Below are 24,182 nucleotides of genomic sequence, written 5' to 3'. Positions count from 1 at the left end.
TCATTTACAATTGCGACCTGGCCAAGATTGACTAACACCTGCCTCTGATTGAGAACCATATCAGACCAAACATAGAAACGGGAAAACTAGACACACAACATAGAATGCCCTCTCAGCTCACGTCCTGACCAACACTAAAACAAAGAAAACACAAAAGAACTGTGGTCAGAACGTGACAGCTGGCAAACTGATGTGTAATTCCTATTGGATTCCAGCCAGATATCTATCGTTTAGATCGTTTATTCACCCGCAACCTGCATTCAAATCAAATCAAACTTTATTGGTCACGTATACAGTTCAGCAGATCTTATAGCGGGTGCAGTGAAATGTTTTATGTTACTAGCTCATAACAGCGCAGTAAAATATCAAACAAATAATACAAAAATAAATCAAGAAATGTCCGAGCGAATCTAATTAACAACCCAAATAGCACTGTAACAAGTAATCCAAATCTACTCCAGATGAATTTACACAAGATATACGCTGAACAAACATTTAAACGCAACATGCGACAAATTCAAAGATTTTACTGATTTACAGTTCATGTGAGGAAATCAGTCAATTGAAATGAATTCATTAGGCCCTAATCTATGGATTTCACATGACTGGGAATACATTCATTAGGCCCTAATCTATGGATTTCACATGACTGGGAATACATTCATTAGGCCCTAATCTATGGATTTCACATGACTGGGAATACATTCATTAGGCCCTAATCTATGGATTTCACATGACTGGGAATACATTCATTAGGCCCTAATCTATGGATTTCACATGACTGGGAATACATTCATTAGGCCCTAATCTATGGATTTCACATGACTGGGAATACATTCATTAGGCCCTAATCTATGAATTTCACATGACTGGAAATACATTCATTAGGCCCTAATCTATGGATTTCACATGACTGGGAATACATTCATTAGGCCCTAATCTATGGATTTCACATGACTGGGAATACATTCATTAGGCCCTAATCTATGGATTTCACATGACTGGGAATACATTCATTAGGCCCTAATCTATGGATTTCACATGACTGGGAATACATTCATTAGGCCCTAATCTATGGATTTCACATGACTGGGAATACATTCATTAGGCCCTAATCTATGGATTTCACATGACTGGGAATACATTCATTAGGCCCTAATCTATGGATTTCACATGACTGGAAATACATTCATTAGGCCCTAATCTATGGATTTCACATGACTGGGAATACATTCATTAGGCCCTAATCTATGGATTTCACATGACTGGGAATACATTCATTAGGCCCTAATCTATGGATTTCACATGACTGGGAATACATTCATTAGGCCCTAATCTATGGATTTCACATGACTGGGAATACATTCATTAGGCCCTAATCTATGGATTTCACATGACTGGGAATACATTCATTAGGCCCTAATCTATGGATTTCACATGACTGGGAATACATTCATTAGGCCCTAATCTATGGATTTCACATGACTGGGAATACATTCATTAGGCCCTAATCTATGGATTTCACATGACTGGAAATACATTCATTAGGCCCTAATCTATGGATTTCACATGACTGGAAATACATTCATTAGGCCCTAATCTATGGATTTCACATGACTGGGAATACATTCATTAGGCCCTAATCTATGGATTTCACATGACTGGGAATACATTCATTAGGCCCTAATCTATGGATTTCACATGACTGGGAATACATTCATTAGGCCCTAATCTATGGATTTCACATGACTGGGAATACATTCATTAGGCCCTAATCTATGGATTTCACATGACTGGGAATACATTCATTAGGCCCTAATCTATGGATTTCACATGACTGGAAATACATTCATTAGGCCCTAATCTATGGATTTCACATGACTGGAAATACATTCATTAGGCCCTAATCTATGGATTTCACATGACTGGGAATACATTCATTAGGCCCTAATCTATGGATTTCACATGACTGGGAATACATTCATTAGGCCCTAATCTATGGATTTCACATGACTGGGAATACATTCATTAGGCCCTAATCTATGAATATCACATGACTGGGAATACATTCATTAGGCCCTAATCGATGGATTTCACATGACTGGGAATACATTCATTAGGCCCTAATCTATGGATTTCACATGACTGGGAATACATTCATTAGGCCCTAATCTATGAATATCACATGACTGGGAATACATTTATTAGGCCCTAATCTATGGATTTCACATGACTGGGAATACATTCATTAGGCCCTAATCTATGAATATCACATGACTGGGAATACATTCATTAGGCCCTAATCTATGGATTTCACATGACTGGGAATACATTCATTAGGCCCTAATCTATGGATTTCACATGACTGGGAATACATTCATTAGGCCCTAATCTATGGATTTCACATGACTGGGAATACATTCATTAGGCCCTAATCTATGGATTTCACATGACTGGGAATACATTCATTAGGCCCTAATCTATGAATTTCACATGACTGGGAATACATTCATTAGGCCCTAATCTATGGATTTCACATGACTGGGAATACATTCATTAGGCCCTAATCTATGGATTTCACATGACTGGGAATACATTCATTAGGCCCTAATCTATGGATTTCACATGACTGGGAATACATTCATTAGGCCCTAATCTATGGATTTCACATGACTGGGAATACAGTCATAGATACCTTTAAAAAAAGGTAGGCGAGTGGATAACCTTTTAACACAGGGACGTGGAGAACCAGTCAGTATCTGGTGTGACCTCTATTTGTCTCATGCAGTGCAACACATCTCCTTCACATAGAGTTGATCAGGCTGTTGATTGTGGCCTGTGGAATGTTGTCCCACTCCTCTTCAATGGCTGTGTGAAGTTGCTGGATATTTTGGTGGGAACTGGAACACGGTGTTGTACATGTCGATCCAGAGCATCCCAAACATGCTCAATGGGGGACATGTCTGGTGAGTATGCAGGCCATGGAAAACTGGGACATTTTCAGCTTCCAGGAATTGTGTTCACATCCTTGCAACATGGGGGCCTTGTATTATCATGCTGAAACATGAGGTGATGGAGGAGGATGAATGGCACGACAATGAGCCTCAGGATCTCATCACGATATCTCTGTGCATTCAAATTACCATCGATAAAATGTGTTTGGCAAAGGAGAAATGCTCACTAACAGGGATGTAAACAACTTTGTGCACAACATTTGAGAGAAATAAGCTTTTTGTGCGAATGTAGAATTACTGAGATCTTTTTATTTCAGCTCATGAAACATGGGACCAATACTTTACATGTTGCGTTTATTGTTTTGTTCAGTCATTTACATAATTATACACAGCCCTGAGTCAATACTTTGTAGATGCAACTTTGGCAGTGATTACAGCTGCCCATAGAAACCTGCCCATAGAAACTAGCCCAAAGAAACCAGCCCTAATAAACCAGCCCATAGAAACCTGCCCATAGAAACCAGCCCATAGAATCCTGCCCATAGAATCCTGTCCGTATAAACCAGCCCATAGAAACCTGCCCATAGAAACCTGCCCATATAAACCAGCCCATAGAATCCTGCCCATATAAACCAGCCCATAGAATCCTGCCCATAGAAACCTGCCCATAGAAACCAGCCCATAGAAACCTGGACATAGAAACCAGCCCATAGAAGCCAGCCCATAGAAACCAGCCCATAGAAACCTGCCCATAGAAACCAGCCCATAGAAACCTGGCCATAGAAACCAGCCCATAGAAACCTGCCCATAGAAACCAGCCCATATAAACCAGCCCATAGAAACCAGCCCATAGAAACCAGCCCATAGAAACCAGCCCATAGAAACCTGCCCATAGAAACCAGCCCATAGAAACCTGGACATAGAAACCAGCCCATAGAAACCAGCCCATAGAAACCAGCCCATAGAAACCTGGACATAGAAACCAGCCCATTGAAACCTGGCCATATAAACCTGCCCATAGAAACCAGCCCATAGAGACCTGCCCATAGAAACCAGCCCATAGAAACCTGGACATAGAAACCAGCCCATAGAAACCAGCCCATAGACACCTGGACATAGAAACCAGCCCATAGAAACCTGGCCATATAAACCTGCCCATAGAAACCAGCCCATAGAGACCTGCCCATAGAAACCAGCCCATAGAAACCTGCCAATAGAAACCAGCCCATAGAAACCTGCCCATAGAAACCAGCCCATAGAGACCTGCCCATAGAAACCAGCCCATAGAAACCTGCCCATAGAAACAAGCCCATAGAAACCTGGCCATAGAAACCAGCCCATAGAAACCTGCCCATAGAAACCTGCCCATAGAAACCAGCCCATATAAACCAGCCCATAGAAACCAGCCCAAAGAAACCAGCCCATAGAAACCAGCCCATAGAAACCTGCCCATAGAAACCAGCCCATAGAAACCTGCACATAGAAACCTGCCCATAGAAACCAGCCCATAGAAACCTGCCCATAGAAACCAGCCCATAGAAACCTGGCCATAGAAACCAGCCCATAAAAACCTGCCCATAGAAACCTGCCCATATAAACCAGCCCATAGAAGCCTGCCCATAGAAACTTGCCCATAGAAACCTGCCCATAGAAACCAGCCCATAGAAACCAGCCCATAGAAACCTGCCCATAGAAACCAATGTGTTGAAACTCCTAAATTGTTTGCATAGTCAACTTACACACAGCTCTGACACACACACTTACCCCACCAGACATGCCACCAGGGGTCTTTTCACAGTCCCCAAATCCAGAACAAATTCAAGAAAGCATACAGTATTATATAGAGCCCTTATTGCATGTAACTCTGTTCCATTTCATTTTGCTCAAATAAACAGCAAACCTGGTTTCAAAAAACAGATAAAGCAACACCTCACGGCACAACGCCTCTCCCCTATTGGACCTAGATAGTTTATTGTGTATGCATTGATATGTAGGCTACGTGTGCCTTTTTTAAACATTTTGTAGCACTGTCCTTGAGCTGTTCTTGTCTATTGATGTTCTGTATGATGTCATGTTTTGTGTGGACCCCAGGAAGAGGAGCTGGTGGTTTTGCAACAACTAATGGGGCTCCTAATCAAATACCAAACACCAACATCGGAAGGGAACACCTCAGAGCAAAACAGTTAGTAGCTCCAGGTAATTAATATGCAAAACAGATAGTAGCTCTAGGTAATTGATATGCAAAACAGTTAGTAGCTCTGGGTGATTGATATGCAAAACAGTTAGTAGCTCTGGGTGATTGATATGCAAAACAGATAGTACCGGTACAGAGTCAATGTGGAGGCTATATACAGGGTGTTACGGTACAGAGTCAATGTGGAGGCTATATACAGGGGGTACCGGTACAGAGTCAATGTGGAGACTATATACAGGGGGTACCGGTACAGAGTCAATATGTGGGGGCTATATACAGGGGGTACCAGTACAGAGTCAATATATGGGGGCTATATACAGGGTGTTACGATACAGAGTCAATGTGGAGGCTATATACAGGGTGTTACGGTACAGAGTCAATGTGGAGGCTATATACAGGGGGTACCAGTACAGAGTCAATGTGGAGGCTATATACAGGGGGTACCGGTACAGAGTCAATATGTGGGGGCTATATACAGGGGGTACCAGTACAGAGTCAATATGTGGGGGCTATATACAGGGTGTTACGGTACAGAGTCAATGTGGAGGCTATATACAGGGTGTTACGGTACAGAGTCAATGTGGAGGCTATATACAGGGGGTACCGGTACAGAGTCACTATGTGGGGGATATATACAGGGGATACCGGTTAGTGGGGGTAGAAGCTGTTAAGAAGCCTCTTGAACCTAGACTTGGCACTCACCGCTTGTCTGTGTCTGCAGATGAGGAGGCATGCAAAGGTATTGCTATGTTATACAGATCACATGTACCAGCTTCCTCCCGGACCTCTTCAATGAATATCCCATAGGCCTCTACATTATGGACAAGGTCTGTCTATGAAAACCATTATCAAAAACGTTTTTTTTTTATTCACATTTACCGCAAAAACCAAGAGGAGGCTACCTGCCTCCCCTCCACTCTAACCACTAGGCTACCTGCCGCCCCTCCACTCTAACCACTAGGCTACCTACCGCCCCTACACTCTAACCACTAGGCTACCTGCCGCCCCTCCACTCTATCCACTGGGCTACCTGCCGCCCCTCCACTCTAACCACTAGGCTACCTGCCGCCCCTCCACTCTAACCACTGGGCTACCTGCCGCCCCTCCACTCTAACCACTAGGCTACCTGCCGCCCCGCCCCTCCACTCTAACCACTAGGCTACCTGCCGCCCCTCCACTCTAACCACTAGGCTACCTGCCGCCCCGCCCCTCCACTCTAACCACTAGTCTACCTGCCGCCCCTCCACTCTAACCACTAGAGTACCTGCCACCCCTTCACTCTAACCACTAGGCTACCTGCCTCCCCTCCACTCTAACCACTAGAGTACCTGCCACCCCTTCACTCTAACCACTAGGCTACCTGCCGCCCCGCCCCGCCCCCCCACTCTAACCACTAGGCTACCTGCCGCCCCGCCCCTCCACTCTAACCACTAGGCTACCTGCCAACCCCCAGGGACCAAGGCTCTCTCTATACCCATTGGACTTGGGGCTTTGCTGCTAAAAGCATAATAAACACTGAGAACAAACAAATTGTTATGAGACGTATTAATAATAATAATAATATGAATAGTAATAATATGAATAGTAATACTATGAATAATATGAATAATAATATGAATAGTAATAATATGAATAATATGAATAATAATATGAATAGTAATAATATGAATAATATGAATAATAATATGAATAATAATAATAATAATAATATGAATAATAATATGAAAAGTAATAATATGAATAGTAATAATATGAATAATATGAATAATAATATGAAAAGTAATAATATGAATAGTAATAATATGAAAAGTTATAATATGAATAGTAATAATAATAATGATATGAATAATAATATGAATAGTAATAATAATAATATGAATATGAATAGTAATAATATGAATAATAATATGAATAGTAATAATAATAATAATATGAATAGTAATAATAATAATATTATGAATAATAATATGAATAGTAATAATAATAATAATAATAATATGAATAATAATATGAATAGTAATAATAATAATAATATGAATAATAATATGAATAAGAATATGAATAATAATATTAATAGTAATTATATGAATAATAACATGAATAGTAATAATATAAATAATAATAATATTATTAATAATAATATGAATAGTAATAATATAAATAATAATAATAATATGAATAATAATATGAATAAGAATATGAATAATAATATTAATAGTAATAATATGAATAATACTATGAATAGTAATAATATGAATAATAATAACAATAATAATACTATGAATAGTAATAATATGAATAATAATATTGGGGCGGCAGGGTAGCCTAGTGGTTAGAGTGTTGGGCTAGTAACCGAAAGGTTGCAAGTTCAAATCTCCAAGCTGACAAGGTACAACAAGTCTGTCGTTCTGCCCCTGAACAGGCAATTTAACCCACTGTTCTTAGGCCGTCATTGAAAATAAGAATTTGTTCTTAACTGACTTGCCTAGTTAAATAAAGGTAAAATAAATTAAAAAAGGTAGTTAAAAAATGTACCCCCGAAAGGTTCTTAAAATAATTTTAAAGGATCTTCGATTAAGTTATAGGGAACCTGTTCTTTTTAGAGTGTATCGCTATAAATCCATTTTTTCCTTTACATTACGTTTATACCATTTCAAGAGCTAATACTCCACTCATATCAGAAGTGGAGAAGCCCTATACAACGGTCTTCTTATGGAGTAACTCCCTGTCAGAAAGACTGATTAGAGGGTTAGGCAGGAGGCCCTGGGCCAGTGGGAGGTCAGGGGTCAGGACTGTATAATCCTGAAGTAACTCCCTGTCAGAGAGACTGATTAGAGGGTTAGGCAGGAGGCCCTGGGCCAGTGGGAGGTCAGGGGTCAGGACTGTATAATCCTGAAGTAACTCCCTGTCAGAGAGACTGATTAGAGGGTTAGGCAGGAGGCCCTGGGACAGTGGGAGGTCAGGGGTCAGGACTGTATAATCCTGAAGTAACTCCCCGTCAGAGAGACTGATTAGAGGGTTAGGCAGGAGGCCCTGGGCCAGTGGGAGGTCAGGGGTCAGGACTGTATAATCCTGAAGTAACTCCCCGTCAGAGAGACTGATTAGAGGGTTGGGCAGGAGGCCCTGGGCCAGTGGGAGGTCAGGGGTCAGGACTGTATAATCCTGAAGTAACTCCCCGTCAGAAAGACTGATTAGAGGGTTAGGCAGGAGGCCCTGGGCCAGTGGGAGGTCAGGGGTCAGGACTGTATAATCCTGAAGTAACTCCCCGTCAGAAAGACTGATTAGAGGGTTAGGCAGGAGGTCCTGGGCCAGTGGGAGGTCAGGGGTCAGGACTGTATAACCCTGAAGTAACTCCCCGTCAGAGAGACTGATTAGAGGGTTAGGCAGGAGGCCCTGGGCCAGTGGGAGGTCAGGGGTCAGGACTGTATAATCCTGAAGTAACTCCCTGTCAGAAAGACTGATTAGAGGGTTAGGCAGGAGGCCCTGGGCCAGTGGGAGGTCAGGGGTCAGGACTGTATAATCCTGAAGTAACTCTCTGTCAGAAAGACTGATTAGAGGGTTAGGCAGGAGGCCCTGGGCCAGTGGGAGGTCAGGGGTCAGGACTTTATAATCCTGAAGTAACTCCCTGTCAGAAAGACTGATTAGAGGGTTAGGCAGGAGGCCCTGGGCCAGTGGGAGGTCAGGGGTCAGGACTGTATAATCCTGAAGTAACTCCCCGTCAGAAAGACTGATTAGAGGGTTAGGCAGGAGGCCCTGGGCCAGTGGGAGGTCAGGGGTCAGGACTGTATAACCCTGAAGTAACTCCCCGTCAGAGAGACTGATTAGAGGGTTAGGCAGGAGGCCCTGGGCCAGTGGGAGGTCAGGGGTCAGGGCTCTCTCTTTCAAGCCCACTCACAACCTCTGTCCATCTCTCTCCAGGTTCTGCAGAGACAGACTGGTCCAAGGACCACCAGAGCCAAGGCAGTAGCTACTCTTCCTGGGGTCTGACAAAATTAAGGCAGTTATACAATTTTAGAAACATTACAATACATTCATTACAGAATTCTCAACACACTAAGTGTGTACCCTCAGGCCACAACTCCACTACCACATATCTACAATGCAAAATCAATGTGTATGTGTGTGTATAGTGCTTATCAAATCAAATGTTATTTGTCACATGCGCCGAATACAACATTTGTAGACCTTACAGTGAAATGCTGAATACAACAGTGAAATGCTAACTTAGAAGCCCTTAATTAACCAACAATGCAGTTTTAAGAAAATACCCCTCCAAAAAAGTAAGAGATAGGAATAACAAATAATTAAAGAGCAGCCGTAAATAACAACAGGGTGTACTGGTACAGAGTCAATGTGGAGGCTATATACAGGGGGTACCAGTACAGAGTCAATGTGGAGGCTATATACAGGGGGTACCGGTACAGAGTCAATGTGGAGGTTATATACAGGGTGGTACCGGTACAGAGTCAATGTGGAGGCTATATACAGGGGGTACTGGTACAGAGTCAGTGTGGAGGCTATAAACAGGGTGTTATGGTACAGAGTCAATGTGGAGGCTATATACAGGGGGTACTGGTACAGAGTCAATGTGGAGGCTATATACAGGGGGTACCGGTACAGAGTCAATGTGGAGGCTATATACAGGGTGTTACGGTACTGAGTCAATGTGGAGGCTATATACAGGGTGTACCAGTACAGAGTCAATGTGGAGGCTATATACAGGGGGTACCGGTACAGAGTCAATGTGGAGGCTATATACAGGGGTACTGGTACAGAGTCAATGTGGAGGCTATATACAGGGGTACTGGTACAGAGTCAATGTGGAGGCTACATACAGGGGGTACCGGTACAGAGTCAATGTGGAGGCTACATACAGGGGGTACCGGTACAGAGTCAATGTGGAGGCTATATACAGGGGTACTGGTACAGAGTCAATGGTTAGTCGAGGTAATTCAGGTAATATGTAGATGTAGGTAGAAGTAAAGTGACTATGCATAGATAATAACAGACAGCAGTGTAAAAGAGGGGCAGGTGGGCAATGCAAATAGTCTGGGTGGCCATTTGATTAGCTGTTCAGGAGTCTTATGGCTTTGGGGGTAGCAGCTGTTTAGAAGCCTCTTGAACCTAGACTTGGCACTCACCGGAGAGACTTGGCAGAGAGAACAGTCTATGACTAAGGCGGCTGGAGTCTTTCACAGTTATGAACTCAGACTGATGGTGAGAATTAGGTAACGTTAACTAACTTTCAGCAGTTTCAATCTAGCTAGGCTCAAAACACATACTTAAGCATTTCTAAACATTATTTCAAAAAGTATATTTGTTAATTTTCTGTTTTTGTCAGGCTGGGCTGTTTGACGGCTGAATACATTCACACTACCCTCTGTAGTGCCTTGTGGTCGGAGGCTGAGCAGTTGCCATACCAGGCAGTGATGCAACCAGTGCTCTCGATGGTGTAGCTGTAAAATCTTTTGAGGATCTAAGGACCCATGCCAAATATTTCCAGACTAGATTTTGTGTGCTTGGACCATGTTAGTTTGTTGGTGATGTGGACACCAAGGAACTTGAAGCTCTCAACCTGCTTCACTACAGCCCCGTCGATGAGAATGGGGGTGTGCTCGGTCCTTCTTTTCCTGTAGTCCACAATCATCTCCTTTGTCTTGATCACATTGAAGGAGAGGTTGTTGTCCTTGCACCACACGGTCAGGTCTCTGACCTCCTCCCTAAAGGCCGTCTCATTGTTGTCGGTGATCAGGCCTACCACTGTTGTGTCATCAGCAAACTTAATTATGGTGTTGGAGTTGTGCCTGGCAGTGCAGTCATGAGTGAACAGGGAGTACAGGAGGGGACTGAACACGCACCCCTGAGAGGCCCCCGTGTTGAGGATCAGCATGGTGGATGTGTTGTTACCTACACTTACCATCTGGGGGTAATAGTTTGCAAGTCCTGCCACATCCGACGAGCGTCGGAGCCGGTGTAGTACGATTCGATCTTAGTCCTGTATTGACGCTTTGCCTGTTTGATAGTTCGTTGGGGGGCATAGCGGGATTTCTTATCTGCTCCTTGAAAGCAGCAGCTCTAGCCTTTAGCTCAGTGCGGATGTTGCCTGTAATCCATGGCTTCTGGTTGGGGTATGTACGTACAGTCACTGTGGGGACAACGTCCTCGATGCACTTATTGATGAAGCCAGTGACTGATGTGGTGTACTCCTCAATGCCATCAGAAGAACATATTCCAGTCTGTGTTAGCAAATCAGTCCTGTAGTTTAGCATCTGCTTCATCTGACCACTTTTTTATTGACCGAGTCACTGGTGCTTCCTGCTTTAATTTTTGCTTGTAAGCAGGAATCAGGAGGATAGAATTATGGTCAGATTTGCCAAATGGAGGGCGAGGGAGAGCTTTGTACGCATCTCTTTGTGTGGAGTAAAGGTGGTCCAGAGGTTTGTTTTTTTCCTCTGGTTGCACATTTAACATGCTGATATAAATGAGGTAAAATGGATTTCAGTTTCCCTGCATTAAAGTCCCCGGCCACTAGGCGCGCCGCCTCTGGATAAGCGTTTTCCTGTTTGCTTATGGCCTTATACAGCTCATTGAGTGTGGTCTTAGTGACAGCATCGGTCTGTGGTGGTATGTAGAAAGCTACGAAAAATACAGATGAAAACTCTAGATAGATAGATAGATAGAATGGTCTACAGCTTATTATGAGATACTCTACCTCAGGCGAGCAAAACCCTGAGACTTTCTTAGATACACCAGGCTGCAGATACACGTGCTTTCAGTTCGTCCCATTTATTTTTCAGAGATTGAACGTTAGCTAGCAGAACAGAAGGCAAGGGCAGATTAGCCACTGATCCTGATCCTCACAAGGCGTATGTTATCGTGTGTGTCTGTGCCTATGTTTGTGTTGCTTCACAGTCCCCTCTGTTCCATAAGGTGTATTTTTATCTGTTTTTTAAATATTATTTACTTGCATTATTTACCTGATGAGGAATAGAGTTCCATGTAGTCATGACTATATGTAGTACTGTGCGCCTCCCACAGTTTGTTCTAGACTTGGGGAATGTGAAGAGACCTCTGGTGGCATGTCTTGTGGGGTATGCATGGGTGTCGGAGCGAGTAGCCAGTAGTTTAGACAGACAGCTCGGTGCATTCAACATACCTCTCATGAATAAAAGTAGTGATGAAGTCAATCTCTCCAGCACTTTGAGCCAGGAAAGATTGACATGCATATTATTAATATTAGCTCTCGTTGTACATCTAAGGGCCAGCCCTATTCTGAGCCAATTGCAATTTTCCTAAGTCCTTTTTTGTGGCACCTGACCACAAGACTGAACAGTAGTCAAAGGTGCGACAAAACTAGGGCCTGTAGGACCTGTCTTGTTGATAGTGTTGTTAAGAAGGTAGAAACTAGGGCCTAGTGCTGTTAAGAAGGTAGAAACTAGGGCCCGTAGGATCTGCCTTGTTGATAGTGCTGTTAAGAAGGTAGAAACTAGGGCCTGTAGGATCTGCCTTGTTGATAGTGTTGTTAAGAAGGTAGAAACTAGGGCCTGTAGGACCTGCCTTGTTGACAGTGCTGTTAAGAAGGTAGAAACTAGGGCCTGTAGGATCTGCCTTGTTGATAGTGTTGTTAAGAAGGTAGAATCTAGGGCCTGTAGGACCTGCCTTGTTGATAGTGCTGTTAAGAAGGTAGAAACTAGGGCCTGTAGGACCTGCCTTGTTGATAGTGTTGTTAAGAAGGCAGAGCATCACTTTATAATAGACAGACTTCTCCCCATTTTAACTACTACTGCATCAATGTGTTTTGACCGGGACAGGTTACAATCCAGGGTTACTCCAAGCAGTTTAGTCACCTCAACTTGCTCAATTTCCACATGATTTAGTTGAGGTTGAGGGTTTAGTGAGTGATTTGTCCCAAATATAATGCTTTTAGTTTTAGAAATATTTAGGACTAACTTATTCGTTGCCACCCACTCTGAAACTAACTGCAGCTCTTTGTTAAGTGTTTCATTTCAGTCGCTGTATTTGTTTTCTCCCCAATTGGTAGTTACAGTCTTGTCCCATCGCTGCACGCTGCAACTCCCGTACGGACTCGGGAGAGGTGATGGTCGAGAGCCATGCGTCCTCCGAAACACAACCCTGCCAAGCCGCACTGCGCCGCCTCATGGGTCTCCCCGTCACGGCCATCCAACTTGTCAGACCCAGGTGCCTTGCCATTGTTGATAGACAACAATAATTGTTTCACCTATTCCACACTCACTTTACAGATTTCAAAATTGCAATTCTTGTCTTTCATAATTTGGTCAGATATATTTGGATTTGTAGTGTCAGCGTTTGTTGCTGGGATGTCATGCGTAATATGCTAATATTGCCAATAAAAAAATCATTAAAGTAGTTGGCAATATCAGTCGGTTTTGTAATGAATGAGCCATCCGATTCAATGAAGGAAATGTCCCAAAATGTCATTTAAGATTCTCCAAAGCCTTTTTACTATCATTCTTCATGTAATTTATCTTTGTTTCATAGTGTAGTTTCTTCTTCTTTGTATTCAGTTTAGTCACATGATTTTGCGTTTGCCAGTCGGTATTTGCCATTCCTTTTGCCACATCCCTCTCAACCGTACAACTTTTCAATTCCTCGTCAATCCAAGGGGATTTAACAGTTTTTAGTAATTTTCTTAATGGATGCATGCTTATTAGTAACTGGGATAAGCAATTTCATAAATGTGTCAAGTGCAACGTCTGGTTGCTCCTCATTACACACCACGGACCAACAAATATTCTTTACATCAACAACATAGGAATCACGACAAAACTTATTGTATGACCTCTTATACACTATATTAGGAACTTTGGTTTTCCTCGATATGGATATTATATACTGATCACTACATCCGATGGATTTGGATACTGCTTTAAAGCAAATATCTGAAGCATTAATTAAGATGTGACCAGTACATGTTGATGACTTCATTCCTGTGCTGTTTGTAACTACCCTGGTAGGTTGACTGATAACCTGAACCAGATTGCAGGCACTGGTTACAGTTTGAAGGTTTTTCTTGAGTGGGCAGCTTGATGAAAGCCAGTCAATATTTAAATCACCCAGAAAATATCTCTCTCTGTTGATATCACATACATTATCAAGCATTTCACACATGTTATCCAGATACCGACTGTTAGCAATTGGTGGTCTTTTTTATTTATTTATTTTACCTTTATTTTACTAGGCAAGTCAGTTAAGAACAAATTATTATTTTCAATGACGACCTAGGAACAGTGGGTTAACTGCCTGTTCAGGGGCAGAACGACAGATTTGTACCTTGTCAGCTCAGGGGGTTTGAACTTGCAACCTTCCGGTTACTAGTCCAACGCTCTAACCACTAGGCTACCCTGCCGTCTATAGCAGCTTCCCACCAGAATGGTCTTTAGGTGAGGCAGATTTAACAGTATTTAACACGAGATCCTCTCTAATCTTTACAGGAATGTGGTTCTGAATATAAACAGCAACACCTCCACCATTGGCAGTTCTGTCTTTTCTGTAGATGTTACAACCTTGTATTGCTACCATTGTATCATCAAAGGTGTTATCTAAGTGAGTTTCGGAGATAGCCAGAATATGAATGTCATCTGTTACTAGCCAGTTATTTTATTTCATGAACCTTGTTTCTTAAGCTACATATTTCAACGTGAGCTTTTTTAAGCACTTTTCCGGGATGCTTGCTTGTTTTCATTGCTTTACTGGGAAGCTCAGCAGAAGTAGACATTCTCATGTTATTTATGTTATTACAGGGTGAGCTACACACAGTGGACTTCCTACTAGGGCACACCACCTCAGTGCTAACAGTATAACTCTGGTTCATAGGGTCATGATTACTGAATACAATATCTTTAGGATCAGAAGAGGCATTCAGGGCAGTTAGAGGGACATCAATTAGGTTACTTACATTGTGTCTACCAACTCCCCTGGTTTAATGTGCATTTGCTGAAGCATTATGACATCTCTGCATCACAATGGTAGGGATTAACTGAGCTGGGCTTGAGTCATTGATAAGTCATTGTCTAAACACAGCCTTATAATTCTGTGAAAGGATCCAGGAACCCAAATGATTTGGGTGGATCCCATCCTCCTTATGAAAAATGTTTTGTTTCCAAAAGGTATCGAAATTGTCAACAAAAGTTACACCCATTGAGCTGCAATAATCACGTAGCCAGTTGTGAAGAGAGAGAATCCTGCTGAAGCGTACAATGCCACGATTCAGAGAGGGATCAGGGCCAGATATGATGGGTATTTTATTAGTGTCTAGCAGAGAGTCAATCAGCTCCTTGAAATCCAGATTCAACTGTTCAGAGCTGCCCTTCATAATGTCATTAAAATCCTCATGGACTAGGATATAATCAATGTTTATGTCCTGGTGTAGTACATTCAGGAGCAGCTTAAAAATGTAATTTACTCGAGCTCTGGGATAGGACATTGTTTTTGCACCAGAAACAGCCATATTTCTTACCATGGAGCTGCCCAAAATCAAGGTTGACGAGAAGGACGAGGAAATCCGCCCACTCCCACGCATCACAGGATTCAGAGAGCTGTGGATGGACGGGCGAGAGGCAGGATAACTTGAGCCCGTAGCTCCCGGCGCCTGATGGAGAAGCCTCTTCTTGATCCAGAGTAGGGACGGAAGGTTGCCGACGTCGATCAGGCTCCAGGGCGGCGAGGCCTGACGTTGGTAGGCCTGGAGCTAGTGTGGCCTACACTTTGCGGTTGAGCCGTTGTCGCTCCTTGACATTTCCACTTCACAATAACAGCACTTCCAGTTGACAAAGGCAGCTGTAGCAGTATAGTCAGTAAGCAGTTACACCGGTGGGCCCCGGTGGCAATAAATTAATAAAACCAAAAGCTTACCTTGCCTTGGAAGAGTTCTGGTGGATAGTCATAGCCAGCTAGCTAACATAGCATCCCTCTGTTATAGCCAGCTAGCTAACATAGCATCCCTCTGTCATAGCCAGCTAGCTAACACAGCATCCCTCTGTTATAGCCAGCTAGCTAACATAGCATCCCTCTGTCATAGCCAGCTAGCTAACATAGCATCCCTCTGTTATAGCCAGCTAGCTAACATAGCATCCCTCTGTTATAGCCAGCTAGCTAACATAGCATCCCTCTGTTATAGCCAGCTAGCTAACATAGCATCCCTCTGTCATAGCCAGCTAGCTAACATAGCATCACTCTGTTATAGCCAGCTAGCTAACATAGCATCACTCTGTTATAGCCAGATAGCTAACATAGCATTCTTTTGTCATAACCAGCTAGCTAACATAGCATCCCTCTGTCTGAGCCGGGTGTTTTAGTAACTTTGAGTAAGTGAAACTGAAAGTGCAAAAATAAATCATGAAATCTCTCTCTCTCTCTTCTCTTGCTTCTCCGTCATTTTTGAATAAATTAATTTGTTCACAACTGTTCAACTATTGTCTTTCTCTCTCTTTGAGTCAACTACTCACCACATTTTATGCACTGCAGTGCTAGCTAGCTGTAGCTTATGCTTTTGGTACTATATTCATTCTCTGATCCTTTGATTGGGTGGACAACATGTCAGTTCATGATGCAAGAGCTCTGATAGGTAGGAGGACGTCCTCTGGAAGTTGTCATAATTACTGTTTAAGTCTATGGAAGGGGGTGAGAACCGTGAGCCTCCAAGGTTTTGTATTGAAGTCAATGTACTCAGAGGAGGATGGAAGCTATCTGTCCTCCTGCTACACCATGGTGCTACCCTACAGAGTGCTGTTGAAGCTACTGTAGATCTTCTTTGTGTTTTAATTTGGTGACGTGAATATTTATTTTTAAATTTTAATTTAATCTTTATTTAACTAGGCAAGTCACATTTAGTATCGTTTTTGTAAAAAGGAATGTTTAATTCATGAAATTCACTGAGGAGCATGATCTACCCCTTCCTCTTCTGAGGAGCTTCCACTGCTGTCCATAGGCCTGCAGTCTCTACAGGGAATTTAAACTGTACTCTCTTTTCATAATTGGGGTAAAATATGACCAGCTAGGTGTGATCAACAGCCACCATGACATCAGCAGGGAGATCAGCAGGGACAACAGAGACTGATTGGTTGTTGAACTCTTAGGACCACCATTCAATAAAAAAATACAAAATAAATCCTCCTTCATTTGGCTTTCTGTAAAAGATTTCTGTAAAAATTTAAAAGGAGGGGAAACGTGTTGGTTAGGCAGCCAGTTTGGAGGGTGAATTGCCACAAAGCACATCCAGCAAGAGGGAACACACACGCACACACACACACACACACACACACACACACACACACACACACACACACACACACACACACACACACACACCGTGAACTGAACTCCCACCTACACCGCATGCGTGTGCTCGACTGTTACCTCCGCCTGGTCTGCCATGACCCTTTGCCTCAATAGCATCGGTGCCGCGCATCTCCCCACAGTCGGGAGCGCGCCTCGGTCCCACCGCCGCTGTCTGTTTTCTTCACTGCACAGCACGGCTCGCTCCTCCGACGGTCCACCGTGTAACTATGGCAGCCCTGAGTAAGATACCGCACAGCTGCTATGAGATCGGACACACATGGAACCCTTCCTGTGTCATGTCCACCCTGGAGATCACTGCGGGGGCTCTGGAGGTCTCTTTCAAAATATATGCACCGCTTTACCTGGTGAGTAGTTCGCTCCAAATACACGGCCAGGGAGATCTGTCCAGCCGATGCTAACTAGCTAGTTAGCCGTGTTGTGCTACAAGGGCCCCAAGTTCATAGCTTATGGATGGATTGAAGCTAGCTAGCTAAATGAATCGGTCGCATGTTGTTAACTACAGTTTGTGACCGGTTGTTAGCAAATCAGACGTCGTGACTACCGATTTCACTTAACTTTCTTTTGCATTATAACGTTAACTTCCCTATTTAGCTGGCTAATCCCAGCTAGCTATATTGCAAATCTGCCGGCTAACTAGCTAGCTAACGTTAGTTGGACTTGAGTTGAACTTTCCTCTCGTCACAGTCAGTAATATTATGCTTTATTAAGACATCTTGCTCTCTCCAACATCCCAAAAATAGGCCAGGCAATGTGTGAAAAGGATGTTCATTATTATTATTATTATTATTTTATCATGAAACTTGGCACACTTGTACAGTTTGGGGGCCCCTTGGACATTTCCAGAAAGTGAGCCATTGGCAAAAATAGTGTGTTCTTCTCTCCACGGGTTGTTTTACCCAGTGGGTGGTGTTATATGTTATGCAGAGTGGGGGGTTCCAAGTCCAAGGACTGTCTGATACGTGTCCTCTTCAAACCGATAACCCTCTGCCTGGTTACCAGACATATTAGATAACATTCCTCTCCTGGTCATTTGCCAAAAAGTCATTCCTGGACATTTCCCATGTCTTTGGCAAATGACCACGAGAGGAATGAATGAGCTTATCAAGCAGGCTAGAAATCAGGCTCCTCAACCTGGTAACTACATTCATAAATGAAGCTAATGATGGGGTTAAGGTTTATAGTTGCACTGTCACATTGGTACATCATTTGGCTTTATTTAAACTAACCACAGCCAGCTACCAAGTTGCCAGGACCAGCTTCCCAAAAAAGTGTAACGGCAAGTTTTGTTTTGCTAGCCAACCAACAACGCCAATGCAGATATGAAGGAAATCTACTAAATGTATGAAACTGATCATGATTGGATTTAATGTCGTTTCACAGCTATCGGTTAGTCAACATGCAGTAATACCTGTCAATCACAGCTATTGGTTAGTCAACATGCAGTAATACCTGTCAATCACAAGCTATTGGTTAGTCAACATGCAGTAATACCTGTCAATCACAGCTATTGGTTAGTCAACATGCAGTAATACCTGTCAATCACAGCTATTGGTTAGTCAACATGCAGTAATACCTGTCAATCACAGCTATTGGTTAGTCAACATGCAGTAATACCTGTCAATCACAAGCTATTGGTTAGTCAACATGCAGTAATACCTGTATACTGTCAATCACAGCTATTGGTTAGTCAACATGCAGTAATACCTGTCAATCACAGCTATTGGTTAGTCAACATGCAGTAATACCTGTCAATCACAAGCTATTGGTTAGTCAACATGCAGTAATACCTGTCAATCACAGCTATTGGTTAGTCAACATGCAGTAATACCTGTCAATCACAAGCTATTGGTTAGTCAACATGCAGTAATACCTGTCAATCACAGCTATCGGTTAGTCAACATGCAATAATACTTGTCAATCACAGCTATCGGTTAGTCAACATGCAATAATACTTGTCAATCACAGCTATCGGTTAGTCAACATGCAGTAATACCTGTCAATCACAGCTATTGGTTAGTCAACATGCAGTAATACCTGTCAATCACAAGCTATTGGTTAGTCAACATGCAGTAATACCTGTCAATCACAGCTATTGGTTAGTCAACATGCAGTAATACCTGTCAATCACAAGCTATTGGTTAGTCAGCATGCAGTAATACCTGTATACTGTCAATCACAGCTATTGGTTAGTCAACATGCAGTAATACCTGTATACTGTCAATCACAGCTATTGGTTAGTCAACATGCAGTAATACCTGTCAATCACAGCTATTGGTTAGTCAACATGCAGTAATACCTGTCAATCACAGCTATTGGTTAGTCAACATGCAGTAATACCTGTATACTGTCAATCACAGCTATTGGTTAGTCAACATGCAGTAATACCTGTCAATCACAGCTATTGGTTAGTCAACATGCAGTAATACCTGTATACTGTCAATCACTGAGATTAATGATTTGTTAAAAAAAAAAGTGACCTTTATTTAACTAGGGCAAGTAAGTTAAAAACAACTTTTTATTTTCAATGACGGCCTCCTGAGGAACAGTGGGGTTAACTGCCTTGTTCGGGGGCAGAAAGACAAGAGTTTTTTAAACATGTCAGCTCAGGGATTCGATCTCGCAACCTTTCGGTTACTGGCCCAACACTCTAACAAAACTAACAACTACCAGTTGCTGCTGTCTTCATTAAAAGCGGTTCAACTGATGAGTGTGGATGTCCTTGGTCTTCTGTATATGTTGGAGGGCTGATTACACGAGGCTTTCACATATTATCTTCGAGGCAGACTCTCACACCCAGTCTCATTACTTTGTGTGGATGATATCTCAACTTTAAACAATGTGAAATCACAATACAAAACCATTTGTTCAGTCTAGTACTATTCTATTGGCTGCATGAAATGGCAAACATAAAGTGAATTCAGCGATTACATTTTGTTATCTTCATCTTTGTGTCTCTCTGATGAAACAGTAACATCTATTATTGTAGTTAGACTGAGCCAACCTGTACTATCTAGTGGTCTCCCATGGCCCAGTAACTGTCTAGTGATCTCCATGGCCCAGTGACTATCTAGTGGTCTCCCTTGGCCCAGTGACTGTCTAGTGGTCTCCCATGGCCCAGTGACTATCTAGTGGTCTCCCATGGTCCGGTGACTATCTAGTGGTCTCCATGGCCCAGTGACTGTCTAGTGGTCTCCCATGGCCCAGTGACTGTCTAGTGGTCTCCCATGGCCCAGTGACATGGCCCAGTGACTGTCTAGTGGTCTCCCATGGCCCAGTGACTATCTAGTGGTCTCCCATGGCCCGGTGACTGTCTAGTGGTCTCCATGGCCCAGTGACTATCTAGTGATCTCCATGGCCCAGTGACTATCTAGTGGTCTCCCATGGCCCAGTGACTGTCTGTCACACTACCCCATAATGACATCACAATACCCCATAATGACATCACAATACCCCATAATGACATCACAATACCCCATAATGACATCACATAACCCCATAATGACAAACCAAAAACAGGTTGTAAAAAATACAGAAATATCCCATTTACATAAGTTTTCAGACCCTTTACTCAGTACTTTGTTGAAGCACCTTTGGCAGCGGTTACAGCCTCAAGTCTTCTTGGGTATGACGCTACAAGCTTGGCACACCTGTATTTGGGGAGTTTCTCCCATTCTTCTCTGCAGACCCTCTCTAGCTCTGTCAGGTTGGATGGGGAGCGTTGCTGCACAGCTATTTTCAGGTCTCTCCAGAGATGTTCGATCGGGTTCAAGTCCGAGCTCTGGCTGGGTCACTCAAGGACATTCAGAGTCCTGAATCCACTCCTAAATTGTCTTGGCTGTGTGCTTAGGGTCGTTGTCCTGTTGGAAGGTGAACCTTCACCCCAGTCTGAGGTCCTGAGCGCTCTGGAGCAGGTTTCATCAAGGATCTTTCTGTACTTTGCTCCGTTCATCTTTCCCTCAATCCTGTCTCGTCTCGCAGTCCTCCTGAAAAACATATCCACAGCATGATGCTGCCACCACCATGCTTCACCGTAGGGATGGTGCCAGGTTTCCTCCAGACGTGTCGCTTGGCATTCAGGCCCAAAGAGTTCAATCTTGGTTTCATCAAACCAGGGAATTTTGTTTCACATGAACTGAGAGTCTTTAGGTGGAGGAGTACAGGTCAGTAGATGGATTGACATGAGGAATCTAGTACTCGAACGGATTTCAAAACTCTTATCTTTAACCAGAGATGGAAAAACAAAATTCTGTAAAACTTTTTGGTGGAATGTTGCTATGTGGCTGCCCGTTGTCTTGAAGACAATATAGCTTTTCCTCTAACTCTAGTGTTGCACAAAAAAACAAAGCCAAGCATCACACAGTTCTTCTCCCTGAACTCCTGCTAGGCCTACAGAGATAGTTTTAATGTCACAAGTACAGTTAAACCCATCCATGCAGTAATCTATATCAATGGAGTACTTAAAATTACACGGTCAAACACAATACACAAAGAAATAAGAACAGCACGAAGTAACCATCTTATATACAGGCTCAGGTCCAGTACCATCTTATATACAGGCTCAGGTCCAGTACCATCTTATATACAGGCTCAGGTCCAGTACCATCTTATATACAGGCTCAGGTCCAGTACCATCTTATATACAGGCTCAGGTCCAGTACCATCTTATATACAAGCTCAGGTCCAGTACCATCTTATATACAGGCTCAGGTCCAGTACCATCTTATATACAGGCTCAGGTCCAGTACCATATTATATACAGGCTCAGTCAGGTCCAGTGCTATCTTATATACAGGCTCAGTCAGGTCCAGTACCATCTTATATACAGGCTCAGGTCCAGTACCATCTTATATACAGGCTCAGGTCCAGTACCATCTTATATACAGGCTCAGGTCCAGTACCATCTTATATACAGGCTCAGGTCCAGTACCATCTTATATACAGGCTCAGGTCCAGTACCATCTTATATACAGGCTCAGGTCCAGTACCATCTTATATACAAGCTCAGGTCCAGTACCATCTTATATACAGGCTCAGGTCCAGTACCATCTTATATACAGGCTCAGGTCCAGTACCATCTTATATACAGGCTCAGGTCCAGTACCATCTTATATACAGGCTCAGGTCCAGTACCATCTTATATACAGGCTCAGGTTCAGTACCATCTTATATACAGGCTCAGGTCCAGTACCATATTATATACAGGCTCAGGTCCAGTACCATCTTATATACAGGCTCAGGTCCAGTACCATCTTATATACAGGCTCAGTCAGGTCCAGTACCATGTTATATACAGGCTCAGGTCCAGTACCATCTTATATACAGGCTCAGGTCCAGTACCATCTTATATACAGGCTCAGGTCCAGTACCATCTTATATACAGGCTCAGTCAGGTCCAGTACCATATTATATACAGGCTCAGTCAGGTCCAGTACCATCTTATATACAGGCTCAGGTCCAGTACCATATTATATACAGGCTCAGGTCCAGTACCATATTATATACAGGCTCAGTCAGGTCCAGTACCATATTATATACAGGCTCAGGTCCAGTACCATCTTATATACAGGCTCAGTCAGGTCCAGTACCATATTATATACAGGCTCAGTCAGGTCCAGTACCATATTATATACAGGCTCAGGTCCAGTACCATATTATATACAGGCTCAGGTCCAGTACCATATTATATACAGGCTCAGGTCCAGTACCATCGTATATACAGGCTCAGGTCCAGTACCATCTTATATACAGGCTCAGGTCCAGTACCATATTATATACAGGCTCAGGTCCAGTACCATCTTATATACAGGCTCAGGTCCAGTACCATCTTATATACAGGCTCAGGTCCAGTACCATCTTATATACAAGCTCAGGTCCAGTACCATCTTATATACAGGCTCAGGTCCAGTACCATCTTATATACAGGCTCAGGTCCAGTACCATCTTATATACAGGCTCAGGTCCAGTACCATCTTATATACAGGCTCAGGTCCAGTACCATCTTATATACAGGCTCAGGTTCAGTACCATCTTATATACAGGCTCAGGTCCAGTACCATATTATATACAGGCTCAGGTCCAGTACCATCTTATATACAGGCTCAGGTCCAGTACCATCTTATATACAGGCTCAGGTCCAGTACCATCTTATATACAGGCTCAGGTCCAGTACCATCTTATATACAGGCTCAGGTCCAGTACCATCTTATATATAGGCTCAGGTCCAGTACCATATTATATACAGGCTCAGTCAGGTCCAGTACCATATTATATACAGGCTCAGTCAGGTCCAGTACCATGTTATATACAGGCTCAGGTCCAGTACCATATTATATACAGGCTCAGGTCCAGTACCATATTATATACAGACTCAGTCAGGTCCAGTACCATATTATATACAGGCTCAGGTCCAGTACCATCTTATATACAGGCTCAGTCAGGTCCAGTACCATATTATATACAGGCTCAGTCAGGTCCAGTACCATATTATATACAGGCTCAGGTCCAGTACCATATTATATACAGGCTCAGGTCCAGTACCATATTATATACAGGCTCAGGTCCAGTACCATCTTATATACAGGCTCAGGTCCAGTACCATCTTATATACAGGCTCAGGTCCAGTACCATCTTATATACAGGCTCAGGTCCAGTACCATCTTATATACAGGCTCAGGTCCAGTACCATCTTATATACA

The 24,182-nt window shown here is 43.0% G+C and overlaps 1 protein-coding gene across 1 annotated transcript in view; it reads left to right on the top strand.

Moving 5' to 3' along the window:
* Positions 1 to 17,596: 17,596 nt before the first annotated feature.
* The window catches only part of LOC139388019 (transmembrane protein 135), a 34,371-nt gene continuing 27,785 nt past the window's right edge, over positions 17,597 to 24,182 (top strand). Inside the window, exon 1 of the mRNA XM_071134501.1 lies at positions 17,597 to 17,831. Within this exon, the coding sequence (XP_070990602.1) occupies positions 17,694 to 17,831 (138 nt within the window). The 5' untranslated portion in view covers positions 17,597 to 17,693. The remainder of the gene's footprint in view (positions 17,832 to 24,182) is intronic.

Source organism: Oncorhynchus clarkii, chromosome 29 (assembly GCF_045791955.1).
Source record: "Oncorhynchus clarkii lewisi isolate Uvic-CL-2024 chromosome 29, UVic_Ocla_1.0, whole genome shotgun sequence".
NCBI classification, from domain to species: domain Eukaryota; kingdom Metazoa; phylum Chordata; class Actinopteri; order Salmoniformes; family Salmonidae; genus Oncorhynchus; species Oncorhynchus clarkii.
Note: the sequence above shows the minus strand (reverse complement) of the source record. Positions and strands in the feature narration are given on the sequence as shown.